This window comes from Manihot esculenta, chromosome 15 (genome assembly GCF_001659605.2).
Source record: "Manihot esculenta cultivar AM560-2 chromosome 15, M.esculenta_v8, whole genome shotgun sequence".
Lineage (NCBI taxonomy): Eukaryota > Viridiplantae > Streptophyta > Magnoliopsida > Malpighiales > Euphorbiaceae > Manihot > Manihot esculenta.
In genome coordinates this window covers 24,748,855-24,764,810 of record NC_035175.2, presented here as the reverse complement: position 1 = coordinate 24,764,810, position 15,956 = coordinate 24,748,855, and the positions used below count along the sequence as shown (strand labels likewise).

General features: G+C 38.2%; 1 protein-coding gene across 1 annotated transcript; it reads left to right on the top strand.

Moving 5' to 3' along the window:
- Positions 1-11,176: 11,176 nt before the first annotated feature.
- LOC122721973 lies at positions 11,177-12,637 on the top strand. Its single transcript, XM_043951395.1, has 2 exons — positions 11,177-11,618; positions 11,718-12,637. Exons 1-2 carry the CDS (start codon positions 11,177-11,179, stop codon positions 12,635-12,637), a joined length of 1,362 nt encoding a protein of 453 aa, XP_043807330.1.
- The last annotated feature ends 3,319 nt before the right edge of the window (positions 12,638-15,956 follow it).

Below are 15,956 nucleotides of genomic sequence, written 5' to 3'. Positions count from 1 at the left end.
CCTGGTCTATCCCGAACCTGCAAGCCTGGGGGTTAAGGGAAATGGGTGAGCTACTAGAGCCCAGTGAGTAGAATAGTACAACAATATATTAAAACACACAATGCTTTTATGGAATGCATCACATCACAAACAAATCACATCAAGGATGGACTTATCACCAATAGCCCTCTACACATTCCAATGGTGCCAGGGGCGTAGAATGGGGCTCACTGGTCTTTCTCTTACATCGTGCCAGGGGCGTAGAATGAGCCTCACTGGACTTCATACCGTATCATCGTCATCATATCATATCGAGGGCTTATGGGTCATCCAACATCCATCCACATCAACATCATAATATGCAATGCAACATATTCGTGAATTCTAATGCAAACAACCTAGTATATATCATGGCATTCGTGATGCATGAACATGCTCAAAATTTATTTACTTTGAAATATCAAGATCCATTCTACTCACCTCAAGCTGACTCTAAACAGACTATCTCACTGCTGGGGTCCTCAGTTCCTCGGGTCCGAACCTACACAGGTGGACTCAAATGAGGTACCAAACATACACTAACATAACTCTAAACATCTCCCCAAAAACCCCCCAAAAACACCTTAAAACAATCATAGAAAACATGCAAAGGAAGGCTGGATAGGGTACTTTCAGCGGTAGGTTCAGCTGCCGAAAGTGGTTCCAGAGCCGAAACTCGCCAACCTTCGGGGGCAGGTTTGGCGGCTGAAACTCCCTTCCAGAGCTGAAAGTCCAAACTTTCGGGGGCAGGGTTCGGCAGCCAGAACTGCCTCCCCAGGCAGGTTCGGCGGTCGAACATGGCTTCGGCAGCCGAACCTGAGTTCTTCCAGAAAGCAGAACCCAAGCCACAAACATGCATCCAGCCATCCCAAACCTCACAACTCAAACCAACTCATGCAAAAACATGCATAAACACATCCTCAAGCATTTAGGGGCTTAAAACTAACCTATACCCCAACAACAACAACATATAGCATACAATAAACATATATTTCATCATTAACTCACCTAAACCCTAACATTTTACAACTACTCTAATCATGCATCCTACACCCTTCAAACCCCTCAAAACTTAATAAAAACATAAAAGAAAGGTAGGATCTACTCTTACCTCTTGAAAACTCGAGAGGAGAGGCGATCCAAACTTGGAGTTGTGGAGGAAATGGCTCCGGGGTCTCCAAGTTTTAAAACTTCGTTCTTTGCTCAAAAATCTTCAAAACCAAGTTAAAACTCATAAAAAACATGAACGATTTGAAGGAAAACATCAAAACTAACCATGGAAGGGCATGGACTCACCTTTGCCCGAAAATGGGGAAGAAAACTCGCCCATTTTCGGACATGGGGCCTTTTATAGGTGGCTGGCCAAACCACCTTCGGGGGCCAAAGGTGCTTCCTAAACTGCACCATGTTCGGCGGCCGAACCTGGCTTTCCTTCCTTGGTGCTTTTCTTTCAAAAACTCAATTTCTTTCTTACTTAAAACCTTAAAATACATGAAAACATTTTAGAAAAACATGATTTTACCCTTCTAGAGGTTTTCGACATCCGAGATTCCACCGGAAAATAGGAATTTCGATGCCGGGATCTAATCGGGTATTACATTAGTCATTTTATGCCAAAGCAATAAGCAACCTCTAAACATACCATCCATATCTCTATCACGCCAAATTTCTTCTAAAATTACTAAGTGAATTTTCTAAGTTACTAAACATTTTTATACATTTTTAAGGTGAGGTGCAAGAATTAAAACATCTAAAGGAGGGGGAAGGAGAAAAATTAAAACCCAGTCCTATAACTGGAGAAAGGAAGGAGGTGAAAAGAATCAATTACATTTCCAAAATAATTAAATAATTAAATTAAATTCTAACTCCTATTACAAGGCGTTTAGACTCATAACCCTTTGCAAAAGGTCTTTAAAGGTTCTTCCTTGAGCCTCCAAGGCAAATGAGCTCCTGCATGGACTCCTAAAATTGGTCCAGCCCCTTCATAATTGGCAAGAATACATGTACTAAGGCTAGTTGGTTCGGCCAAGAGAGAAAATCCAATCAAGCTTGAGGAATTTCCTCTTTTGACTACTCAATTGCCAAAATAAAAATTTCCATAAAGCATTAAACAAATAGGAAGAAAAATAAAAAAGTTAAATTAAATTACAGCAAGAGAACATAAAGTAAATCAGATATGGAAATTAATATGAATTAGTATTCGCCCGAAATATGTAACATGTTGTCAACTTACGATTAGTTCACGTGGCAGAACCCTTACAACCAAGATACTCTGACACTTAGACTTAACCACTTATGACACGGAGACAAGGCTAACCTAATGTAGGATGTCCGGTTTATTAAAGACTCACCCTATAGAGTTATTTGAGTTTGTGGTTGTCGAAGCCGTAAAAAATAAACCTATTAGTAATCAACAATTAAAACTGCAGATAATGGCAATAGGGTCAAATCCATGAGGATTTGGTACTAAGGACTTTCCTAACAATGACTTGGGCAAGTTAACAATAAAAGTAAAATAAGGGGGGTTGTTTTTTATGATAGTGAACCAAAATTAAAACTGAAGTAGTAAAAGAGAGCAATAATTAAAAGATGAGTAAATCAATAATAAAAAGACTCTAGTTGAAGTATATGATCCATTTCAGTTTGGAATTGATTATTAATACTTTGATTCTGCTACTTATTTCAATAAATTAGTTTAGGTTGTGGAAGACGCTCCACATAACCAAATACCTCCTTAAATTTAGTTTGATTAGAAAATGTTTGCTAATCAAACACTAGTTAATAAGTTGCCAAGGAATGTCCTTGTCGAAATAGAGAAATCTAATTCTAACATTGCCAACCACGTGGTTAAGTTAGATCATGCAACCAATTGTTACTTGTGTTCAAATAATCTAAGTAATTGCGGACCTAAATCATTCAAAAAAAAATAATATATTGCTTCTGCAATTAAAAGCAATGGGCCCTTATTGATTCTAATAGCAAGACAATAATAACATGAAGAACAAATTGCATAAATATTAAAAAAATAGAAGTTTGACAATGGAGTTTTAGATCTCCCAATTCATAATTAAACTGAAATTTCTCCACTCCAACTAGAAGAAGATGTGTTTAGCCACTCATGGTGGGCAAAGAATACATAAAGAGAAAAGAAAGAAGAAAAGAGGAAGATGCAGTGCTGTTGAAGCTCTCTGCCAAAAATTGGGATTATTTTATGATGGTGCTTGCTGCCCTTTTATAAGTGTGAAACCCTAGATTAATCCTTCTTGAGTTGAAATTCTATTTTGACTTGGTCTTTGGTTCCTTTTTTGCTTTGTATTTCATCATAAATAGACCTCTTAGGATGAAGGACTTCTTTTTGCGCGGTTTGGAGGTGTCTTAGATAAGTCTTGGAGTATTTGAGGTAGGATAGAACTTTTAAACACTTGAAAATTTAAATTTCTACAATTTCTCGTGTTTCTGTGCTTTCTGCTGGAGACAGTTAATTCGGGCAGTGATTTGGGCAAATCACTTGCCCAAATCGTTTCTGCGGGTTACTCCGGGTTTCAGCTGCCACTGTCTTCAGGTGATTTGGCCAGTGATCTGGGCAAATCATCTTGGGATATCAAGATTTTGAATTTCGGCTTCCTCTTCATGCAGCTTCCTTAGTCATTCTTTGAGGTTGATTTGGCCAAATCACTTTGGCCATATCAATTTTTCAACATTTTTAGCTATTTTTCACCAAGTTTTCATTTTTCACCTTTTCTACAGAAAATAATATAAAAACACAAATTAAGCTAGGAAAATACATAATTAAGTACTAATGATAATAATAAAAATGTGGCTATATTATGCTTGATCAAATACCCACACACCTAGCTTTTTGCTTGTCCTCAAGCAATGAATAGCTTAGTCAATTGATCCCCCTTTTCTTAGATCCTAATTACCACTTAATCAACCATCCTAAACTCCCAAATTGAAGCATCGCAGTGTAGAATAAATGCACTAAGGTTGTTCCTCCTTTCCTCGTTTCTCCTCACCTATCGTGGACAAGAGAAGTTCATAACTGAGGATGGAACTTACTGTTACAGGGCTATTGACTCGCAGTTGTCGAAGCCGGTCAAAAATAACCTTTTTGGTTATCAACAATTTACAACTGCAGATAGTGGTGAAAGGATCGAATCCACAGAGAATTGAGAACTCACCTATTTCTCTTTTTATGACCAAGAAAATAAACTGAAACGATAATAAACTAAAAATGAGATAAAAAACTGAAAGTGGGATCAAATGAAATAAACTGAAAATTGGGATCAAAACTGTCAACAAAATAACAAGGGGGTTTGAGATTGATTGTAGTAAACTAATAATGAGAACAACAATGGAAAGCAAATAATTAAATAAAGAGTAACCAATAATGAGAAAGCTCTAGTTGAAGTATTGGATCCACTTTAGTTGTTGGGATTGATTACAGAAACTTTGTTCTTTTGGGTTGATTCAATAGATTAGTTATGAAGATGGAGGAAGCCTCTAACTACCATTATCTCTCCTGAGGAATAAATTAATTAGGGAACGTCCTCTAATTAATAACTAATCAACAAGTTGCCAAGGAACATCCTTGGGCCTCAGGCAACAAACAACTGTTAATTGCATTAATAAATAGAGAGATCCAATCCTAGCTACCCAAACGTATGGAGATAACGCTAGATCATGCAACTTCCTTGGTTTTTATGCCAAGTGTTCTTATGTAAGAATAATCTAAGCAATTACGGACTTAAATTATTCAAACTAACAAATAATTATTTTGCAATAAAAAATCAACGTAGATCTCAATAACAAAGTAATATGAAAATTAAGTATGAAATTGCATGAATATTGAACACCCAAAAGTTAAACAATATTTGATCAAGTCTCACAACCCATTAATCAACTAAAGCTTCAACCAATATTCAACTAGATTAAAAGAATTCAGCCACTCATGGCTGAGTTAGAAACAGAAAATAAAAAGGAAAAAAGAAGAACCGATGGATCGAAGATGTGCAGATTGTATTCTGCCCTTGCGTTGAACTTGACGGAATTGCCGAATTCAGAGTATTGCTGGTCGGCCACTTAAGGGTCTTTATATAGGATGAAAGGAGTGTGCCCTGGGGTCCATGTGCGCTGGAGTTGCTGCCCATGTGCGGTGTTGAAGTGCTGTCCATGTGCGCGTCCCATGTGCGTGTGAATGGATGAGTGCGCGCTTGGTCCTTTGCAAGGAATGGGGCTGCCCATTTATTTAATTGCTGGTCAAGTGTCCTTGGCTGCCCATACACCTTCATGAGGCTGACCAAGTGCTTCCAAAAGGCTGCCCAAGTGCCAAGTTGCTGCCCATGCACAAATAAGGAAGGTGTAGACTTTCCTTGCACATGTGAATTTTGAATGTGCAAAGTACGAGTTGGCAAGCATGTGATCTTCAAGATTTGGCTTCCTTAGCAAGCTGGATTTTGAAATTTAAAATTTGAATATGAATCTTGAAGATTTAAATTTCAAAATACTTTCCTCATTTAGTTTGACTTGAATCAACTTGGCAGGCTTGCTCTCTTTTGCTCCAAATAAGGCAGTTTTAGGGGGATTTTCTCCAAATTGTCCTTTTACACCATTTTCTGCAAAATAATATCAAAAGCACTAAATTAAGCAGAAATCATGTAAATATTCATCAATAATATTAATATAAAATGGACTAAATTATGCTCTATCAAATACCCCCACACCTAGCCTTTTGCTTGACACCTAACCTTTTGCTTGTCCTCAAGCAAATAAACATAGTCAAATAAGCTTTCTTACTCTAGATCCTTATTTCCACTTAAACTCTTACTTACGACACCTATTTTGAATCATTGCAGTGAAGAATATATGCATGAAGATTACTCACCTTCTTTCCTTGTTTCCTTTTACTTGCCATGGCTAAGATTTGTTTTACTCAAGAGAGAGATCATACATGCACATTAATTTGTTAAGACTTTTTCTAGCTTTTAGAGTGACTTGCCCTTACCTTGAAGTACTTTATTCAGTTTTTTGCACTTTTAATTTTGCTTGAACAAGTCACCAACCTTTTGACGTGAAGGTACATATTTGTGATACCCACCCCCAGTTACTCAGTTGGTTACCTGTCCAAGTGGCTACTAGCTCTGTTCATAGTCTTTTGACCATTGGCACAGTTTTCAATTTGTGCTTTTGAAGTCTAAGCCTTTGTGAATTTCTTTCTTTCAATGATTTGGGCAAATCAACACCAATTGCTAAATCAAGTCATGTTAAGTTCATTCACATAACTTTCAATTTATTCTCTCTAATGAGTGTCATCAATATATTTTTCACCATGGCAAACTCAAAGATTCAATTCAAAAGGCAATTCTCAAACATGAATATAACTCACTGCAATTGATTCAACATAAGTTTAAAGAGTCATCACATCAATGGGGTCATGGAAAGAAAACTCATCCAACATAGTCTATATGATGAGTAAAGCATCTCAAAAACGGAAATAAAAATAAATAATAAAAAAAAATTGTGGCTATTTGTGTGTGTTATTGAAAGCAAAAAAAAAAAAAAAAAATTCAACTGTGGCTATTCGGATCAAAGCAAAATCACAGAAGAGAAACTGAAAGGAGAAGAAAACGCAAAACTGAAAGGAAAAAAATGCAAAAATTGAAGTTTCAGATTTATGCACCCCCACGCCTAAATCATGCATTGTCCTCAATGTGTAGAAAATATTAAAATGCAAGAGAAACTGAGTACTCCCCTTGGGTGATGGAGTGCAATCTGCGATCTCCTAAGCTGAATGAGTGACGAACAGATGTTCGTCTGGGAACTCCTCCTTGACTGGGCATGGCGCAAAGTTAGAGGAGAGTCAGCAGAGGTGATCTGCCACCAAGTTCTCTTTACCTTTCTTGTCTCTTATTTCTAGATCAAATTCTTGTAATAGCAGAATTCACCTCATGAGTCTTGGCTTTACTTCCTTTTTCTTGATCAAGTATCTCAAGGCTGCATGGTCAGAATAGATGATAACTTTAATTCCCAAGAGGTATGGCCTAAATTTTTCCAAAGCAAATACAACAGGTAAGAGCTCCTTTTCTGCTGTTGAGTAGTTGCTTTGTGCAGCATCCAATGTGCGAGAGGCATAGTGAATGACGTGGGGGGAGTTTCCCACATGTTGCCCCAAGACTGCTCCTACAGCATAGTTACTTGCATCACACATGATCTCAAAGGGCAAGGTCCAGTCAGGTGCTTGAATGATTGGTGCAGTCATAAGCAATTCCTTAATTAGATCAAAAGCTTTTTTACAATCTGCATCAAAATCAAATGTTACATCCTGTTGAAGCAATTTGCATAAGAGTAATGTGATTTTAGAGAAATTTTTAATAAATCTTCTATAGAATCCTGCATGGCCTAGGAAGGACCGAATTTCTCTAACATTTGTAGGATAAGGCAGATTCTTGATGGTATCCACCTTTGATTTGTCTACTTCAATTCCCTTAGCCGAAACAACATGGCCTAAAATCAAACCTTGGTTAACCATAAAGTGGCATTTTTCATAGTTCAGAACAAGATTTGATTCAATGCATCTCTGAAGGATCTTTTCTAGATTGGCAAGGCATTCTTCAAAGGAGTTGCCATGCACTGTGAAATCATCCATAAATACCTCAATGATGTTCTCAACATAGTCAGAAAATATGCTCATCATGCATCTCTGGAAGGTGGCAGGTGCATTGCAAAGTCCAAATGGCATCCTTCTAAATGCAAAGGTGCCAAAAGGACAAGTGAAGGTGGTCTTTTCTTGGTCTTCTGGAGCAACTTGATATTGATAGAAACCTGAAAAGCCATCAAGACAACAATAATGGGACTTACCTGTGAGCCTTTCTAGCATCTGATCAATGAAAGGTAAAGGAAAGTGATCCTTCCTTGTTGCAGTATTGAGCTTTCTATAATCCATGCAGACTCTCCAACCATTTTGAACTCTAGTGGAAACAAGTTTTCCCTCAGCATTTGGAACAATGGTGATACCTGTTTTCTTTGGAACTACATGTACAGGACTCACCCATTTACTGTCAGAGATAGGATAGATAATACCTGCATCTAGGAGCTTGACTATTTCCTTTTTCACCACTTCCATCATAGGAGGATTCAATCTCCTTTGAGCATCTCTAACTGGCTTGCATTCTTCTTCCATGTGAATTCTATGCATGCAAGTGGTGGGAGAGATACCTTTTATGTCATCAATGGTCCATCCTATGGCTCCCTTGTGCTTCTTTAGTACTTTTAGGAGACTTTCCTCTTCTTGTTGGCTCAACTGATTTGAAACTATTACTGGATGTGCCTTATCATCTCCCAAGTACATGTATTTCAGATGGTCTGGAAGAGGTTTCAGCTCTGATTCTGAAATTTTCTGGTCTGTAGTCTGCTATTTTGGTGGACAAGTGTCTATCAATTTAAGCTGTCTGGCAGAACTGGATTCTGGAACCTCTTGAATTATTTGGTCTTGGACAGCATGTCCATTGTGGGCAGCAGGTTGTGGATTATGTTCAGCCATGGATGAAGAAGGATGGTGCGATTCAGAGGAGTTCAGAAGTGCTTCTGTGCAGGGCTCTCCTTGTGGTGCGATTGGAACTTCTTCCGGAGGAACTGCTTGCTTTCCTAGTCTTCTGAGAGTGCGTTCTATTTCCGAATTGTAAGGCAGAGTGTCCCTACGTTCAGATCTGGTCATGAAAGAAAAATAAATAAGTTAAATCAATTCCCCGGCAACGGCGCCAATTTTTGACTCGCGGTTGTCGAAGCCGGTAAAAAATAACATTTCTGGTTATCAACAATTTACAACTGCAGATAATGGTGAAAGGATCAAATCCACAGAGAATTGAAAACTCACCTATTTCTCTTTTTATGACCAAGAAAATAAATTGAAATGATAATAAACTAAAAATGAGATAAAAAAAACTGAAAGTGGGATCAAATGAGATAAACTGAAAATTGGAATCAAAACTGTCAACAAAATAACAGGAAGGTTTGAGATTGATTGTAGTAAACTAATAATGAGAACAACAATGGAAAGCAAATAATTAAATAAAGAGTAACCAATAATGAGAAAGCTCTAGTTGAAGTATTGGATCCACTTTAGTTGTTGGGATTGATCACAGACACTTTGTTCTTTTGGGTTGATTCAATAGATTAGTTATGGAGATGGAGGAAGCCTCTAGCTACCATTATCTCTCCTTAGGAATAAATTAATTAGGGAACGTCCTCTAATTAATAACTAATCAACAAGTTACCAAGAAACGTCCTTGGGCCTCAGGCAACAAACAACTGTTAATTGCATTAAGAAATAGAGAGATCCAATCCTATCTACCCAAACGTTTGGAGATAACGCTAGATCATGCAACTTCCTTGGTTTTTATGCCAAGTGTTCTTATGTAAGAATAATCTAAGCAATTACGGACTTAAATCATTCAAACTAACAAATAATTATTTTGCAATAAAAAATTAACGTAGATCTCAATAACAAAGTAATATGAAAATTAAGCATGAAATTGCATGAATATTGAACACCCAAAAGTTAAACAATATTTGATCAAGTCTCACAACCCATTAATCAACTAAAATTTCAACCAATATTCAACTAGATTAAAAGAATTCTGCCACTCATGGCTGAATTAGAAACAGAAAATAAAAAGGAAAAAAGAAGAACCGATGGACCGAAGATGTGCAGATTGTATTCTGCCCTTGCGTTGAACTTGACGGAATTGCCAAATTGAGAGTATTGCTGGTTGGCCACTTAAGGGTCTTTATATAGGATGAAAGGAGTGTGCCCTATGGTCCACGTGCGCTGGAGTTGCTGCCCATGTGCGGTGTTGAAGTGCTGTCCATGTGCGCATCCCATGTGCGTGTGAATGGATGAGTGCGCGCTTGGTCCTTTGCAAGGAATGGAGCTGCCCATTTATTTAATTGCTGGTCAAGTGTCCTTGGCTGCCCATACACCTTCATGAGGCTGACCAAGTGCTTCCAAAGGGCTGCCCAAGTGCTTCCAAAGGGCTGCCCAAGTGCCAAGTTGCTGCCCATGCACAAATAAGGAAGGTGTAGACTTTCCTTGCACATGTGAATTTTGAATGTGCAAAGTATGAGTTGGCAAGCATGTGATCTTCAAGATTTGGCTTCCTTAGCAAGCTGGATTTTGAAATTCAAAATTTGAATATGAATCTTGAAGATTTAAATTTCAAAATACTTTCCTCATTTAGCTTGACTTGAATCCAACTTGGCAGGCTTACTCTCTTTTGCTCTAAATAAGGCAATTTTAGGGGGATTTTCTCCAAATTGTCCTTTTACACCATTTTCTGCAAAATAATATCAAAAGCACTAAATTAAACAGAAATCATGTAAATATTCATCAATAAAATTAATATAAAATGGACTAAATTATGCTCTATCAGCTATGCCCTTTGAGCTAAAAAATGCTAGAGCAACATATCAAAGGCTGATGAATAAAATTTTCAAGGGGGAAATAGGAAGAAACGTGGAGGTGTATGTAGATGATATGGTGGTAAAAAGCCAAACCTTTTAGCAGCATGTGGCAGACCTAGAAGAAGTATTCGGAGTGCTAGAATAGTACAAAATGAGGCTAAACCCAGTTAAGTGCGCTTTCTTCATCAGAGGGAGAAATTTTTTGGGATATATGGTCAGCGGAAAGGGAATTGAGCCAAATCCGGAGAAGGTAGAAGCCCTATTGAGAATGCCTGAACCGACCTGCATGAGAGATGTACAGAGACTCACAGGAAGAGTGGTAGTACTTAATCGATTTATGTCAAAGTCTGCAGAAAGGTGCTTACCGTTCTTCAAGAGGCTGAGGAAGGTCCCAAACTTTGAGTGGACTGAGGACTGCCAGCAAGCTTTCAAGGAGCTCAAATAGTATATGAGTTCACCACACCTACTCAGCAGCCCACTAGCTGGGAAAGAACTTTTTATCTATCTATCAGTCTCAGAATAAGCCATCAGTGCCGTGTTAGTAAGAGAAGAAGGGGGAGAGCAAAAACCGGTATTTTATGTTAGCAAAGTGCTCAAAGATGCGGAGGTTAGATACATAAACATAGAAAAGTTAGCATACGCCCTGTTATTAGCAGTGAAGAAATTCAGAGTATACCTCGAAAGCCATCAAGGAGTAGTGATGACGGACCAACCTTTAAAGAGGATCCTCCATAGGCCCGAAACGTCAGGATGGATGCTGGCTTGGTTTGTTGAGATCAGTCCGTATTGTCGTGAATACCGACCTCGAACAACCATCAAGGCGCAAGCCCTTGCTGACTTTATAGCAGAATGCTCCTTCAATAAAGAGCAGGTAGAGCTCAACAAGAAACCTTCAAAAGCAATGGAAGAAGAAGGCGAACGGCAGCCCTCACAAGAATTCAGCTGGAAACTGTATGTAGACGGAGCATTGAGCGCTGGAGGTAGCGGGGCAGGAGTAATGTTAAAGGGACCAGAAGGGTTCAAAGTTTGTTATGCCCTACGACTAGAATTCAGTGCCTCCAATAACATAGCAGAGTACGAAACCCTGATAAACGGAATGCTGATAGCAATGGAAATAGGAGCGACCGACCTTGAAATAAACAGTGATTCCCAGCTGGTGGTCAACCAAATAATGGGGGCATATCAGGCGAGGGACCCTACCATATAGAAATACTTAGCAAAGGTAAAAGCTATTGAAGTAGAGCTCGGCGAGCAAGGAGTCAATGTGAAATATCAAAGAATACCTCGAGAAGAAAACGAGGAGTTAGACATGCTTAGCCGATTATCTGAAGAAGAGTTGGAACAACTCCCAAATGAGGTATCTATACAACATATTAACATTCCTGCCTTTGACAAAATGGACGCTATAATGCAGGTCGAAGAAGGGCAGAGTTGGATGACCCCGTATCTAGAATATTTAGAGAAAGGAAAACTCCCGGAAGATAAAGCTGAAGCAAAGAAAATAGTAGCCCAAGATCCCAATTATCAAGCAATAAGAGGCACACTGTATAGAAGGGGGAAATCTAGCTCATGGCTCCGATGCATAGGCCCAGAAGAAGCAACCAGGGTTATGGAAGAAATTCATCAGGGAATATGTGGGGCTCATGAAGGAGTAGGGACATTGGCGAACAAAATTTTTAGGCAGGGATACTACTGGCCCACAGTCAAGAAGAAAACAGAGGAATTTGTTAGAAGATGCGATGTGTGCCAAAGGTACGCCAACGCAATCAACATTCCAGCCACCCCTCAATTCAGCATATCCAGCCTGTGGCCGTTCTCACAATGGGGCATAGATATCCTGGGACCTTTTCCTAAGACCACGGGGCAGAAGAAGTTCATAATAGTGGCTGTGGAATATTTTTCAAAATGGCCAGAGACTAAAGCAGTTCCTACTATCATATCAAGAAAAATGATAGACTTCATCTGGGGCAACATCATCTACAGGTTTTGGATACCGAGGGTGCTTATATCAGACAATGCCAAGCAATTTGACTGTAAGACTTTCAAGGAATTCACAAAAAATATGGGCATATGGCACAAGTTCTCTTCGGTGGCCCATCCTCAAACCAACGGCCAAATAGAAGTTACAAACCGGGCCATACTCCAGGGATTGAAGAAGTGATTGGATGGAGCAAATAAGAACTGGGCAGATGAGCTCAATAGCATCCTGTGGGCATTCCGGACCACTCCCCGAACGCCGACGAAGAAAACACCCTTCGCACTAGCATTTGGAACTGAGTGCTTCGTTTATATCTTAAGAAAGATATGAGACTAACCTGTTAATCTGGTCAAGAAGATACAATGCCAGACTGATGGTACTGCTTTTTCAAACGAACACCCTCTATGATATCCATACGAACGTCTTCTATCCTTCTAGAGTGCTAACTCTCTCAAAGATGGATAGATTATGTGCTCCACAATCTGCAATAGTTAGACTGAATTTTTCTCAAAAATTAACATCATCACCACAATTCGTAGAAGGAGTATTTATATGTTTCAGTCTTTTGTTTTCCCACAAAAGAGTTGTGTTCAAAACCCATTATCACAATCTCACAGATACTCAAATATCTTATGTGATAGAGTCCTTTATCTATAACAGTTACAGATAAATTTACAGATATTTTAAATATTATTATCTCATAATAATAAATAATTAATAATTAATATTAATAATAATAATAACACTTTATTATTATTAATTATATTAATGATTAATAATAGTAACACTTTATTATTATTAATTAATAATAATAATAATAACACTTTATTATTATTAATTAATGATTAATAATAATAACACTTTATTATTATTAATTATATTAACGGGCTTTGGTCCATTAATATGTCATAGCACATCAACAACGTTCTTTTGTGTGTGACCCAATAGGCTCACATTAATTGGCAATAGGCCCAGTCCCACAAAGCCCATAAGTCATAAGTGACCTCTAGCAAGACATTATGACTACCCAACTAATATGAGGATCAATAGTCCGATAAAACCTAATAAATAGAACATGTATTAATCTCTTTGTCACACGATATCTAGTTTGAACATAAGTCATGGTCAATGTCAAACTTATAATGTTCAAACTTATGATTTCTCGATCTCTAAATAGACTGATAAATTCAAATGATATTGATCACACTATCAATTCATTTGAGCACGGCCATGCATTTCTCAGTCTCACTTATCGAGGAGCCCAGAAGATATCTCTCTCAGAGAAAGGGACAAATCCTATCTTCATTGTTCATTATCCTCTACATAATTTCTATCATGCTCAATCATAACCTTTATAATTGTCCGATTAAAGACAACGTTTGGTTATGTCAAAACATAACAATCCTTATGTTGGAAACTATGACAATCTCAAGTCAAAGGATTAAGACATAACTACTTTGAGATTCACTTATGACAATAACCCATGTAGTGATCTCAATGCGGGTCCATCCAATACTTTGTTCTCTAACAAGTATCTATGATTATTCAATTATATCAACATATACATAATCATTTCATGATTATCAATCAATAATCATATTAGCTATATTTTATTATTATCAACATAATAATAAGTAACCAGGGATGATAATCATTATTATGTAACATGCAAACAAATAATGATAATAAAAACCTCTAATATTAATAACCAAAACGACATACAAAAAGGTCCAGGATAATGGTCTAGGGCAAATACACTAACAATCTCCCACTTGCACTAGGCCTAATCATACAAGTATCTAATACCCATAGACCTAGTGTGCTGATCATGCTTGATCTGTGAAAGAGGCTTGGTCAGTGGATCTGCAATGTTGTCATTTGTGTCTACTTTGCATATTTTGATATCTCCTCTATCAATGATCTCTTGAATAAGGTGATATCGCCTAAGTATGTGTTTAGATCTCTGATGTGTTCTGGGCTCCTTTGCCTGTGCTATGCACCATTGTTATCATAATAAAGGTCCATAGGATTTGCAATGCTGGCAACCACTCCCAACTCTATGATGAATTTCTTCAACCAGACTGCCACTTTAGCTGCATCTGATGCTGCTATATACTCAGCTTCTGTTGTAGAATCTGCTACAGTGCTCTGCTTGGAACTTTTCCATCTAACAGCTCCATCATTTAAAGTGAATACGAATCCTGACTGCGATCTGAAGTCATCTATGTCGGTTTAAAAACTAGCATCTGTGTAACCACTTACAACTAGCTCGTCTTCCAAACCTCCATAAACTAGGAATGCATCCTTAGTCCTTCTAAGGTACTTTAGGATATTCTTAACAGCTGTCCAGTGACTTTCACCGGGATCTGCCTGATATCTGCTCGTTGTGCTCAAGGCATATGAGACGTCTGGTCTAGTACATAACATGGCATACATGATAGATCCAATAGCAGAAGCATAAGGGATCTTATTCATTCGTTCTCGCTCATCAAATGTCATAGGACATTGATTCTTGCTGAGATGAATACCATGAGACATGGGCAAGAATCCTCTTTTGGAATCTTGCATGCTGAACCTTTTCAGCACCTTGTCAATATAAGTACTTTGACTCAGACCGATTATCCTCTTGGATCTATCCCTATAGATCGTAACACCAAGGATATAAGCAGCCTCACCTAAGTCCTTCATTGAAAAAGAATTTCCTGACCAAGTCTTAACCTTTTGCAAGGTAGGGATATCATTTCCAATGAGTAATATGTCATCCATATATAGGACTAGAAACACAACTGCAGTCGCACTAACCATCTTGTAAACACAAGGTTCATCTTCATTCTTGATGAATCCAAAGTCCCTGACTGTTTCATCAAAACGAAGATTCCAGCTCTGAGAAGCTTGCTTTAATCCATAAATGGATCTTTGAAGCTTGCAAATCTTTCCAGAATTCTCAAGGATTACAAAACCCTCAGGTTGTGTCATGTACACATCCTCGAGCAAGTTTCCATTAAGGAAAGCTGTTTTGACATCCATTTGCCATATCTCGTAATCATAGTACGCAGCAATGGCAATGAGAATTCTAACCGACTTAAGCATTGTAACTGGCAAAAAGGTCTCATCATAGTCTATACCATGAGTTTGCTTGAAACCTTTTGCGACAAGCCTTGCTTTGTAGGTATGCACATTTCCATCCATGTCGATTTTCTTCTTAAAAATCCATTTTCAACCAATGGTCTTAACACCATCAGAGGGATCAATTAATGACCAAACTCGATTGTCATACATGGATTGCATTTCAGATTTCATGGTAGAAAGCCATTTCTCGGAATCTGGACCTGACACAGCCTCTTGATAGGTAGTAGGCTCATCTTGATCAATGAGAAAAAGTTCACGACTATCAGTCATGAGAAATCCATATCTCTCAGGCTGATGACGTGTCCTATCAGATCTGCGTGGGACTTGTGTCACCCTTTCAGTTTCCACAACTGTTTGTGGTTCTGGAAGTGGT

Bases quoted from the DNA above. Each gene is read 5' to 3' on its own strand.
- LOC122721973 (XM_043951395.1), top strand. From the start codon at position 11,177: ATGACGGACCAACCTTTAAAGAGGATCCTCCATAGGCCCGAAACGTCA. The intron at 11,619-11,717 runs GTGATTCCCAGC...CTATTGAAGTAG, and splicing joins GACCGACCTTGAAATAAACA to AGCTCGGCGAGCAAGGAGTC.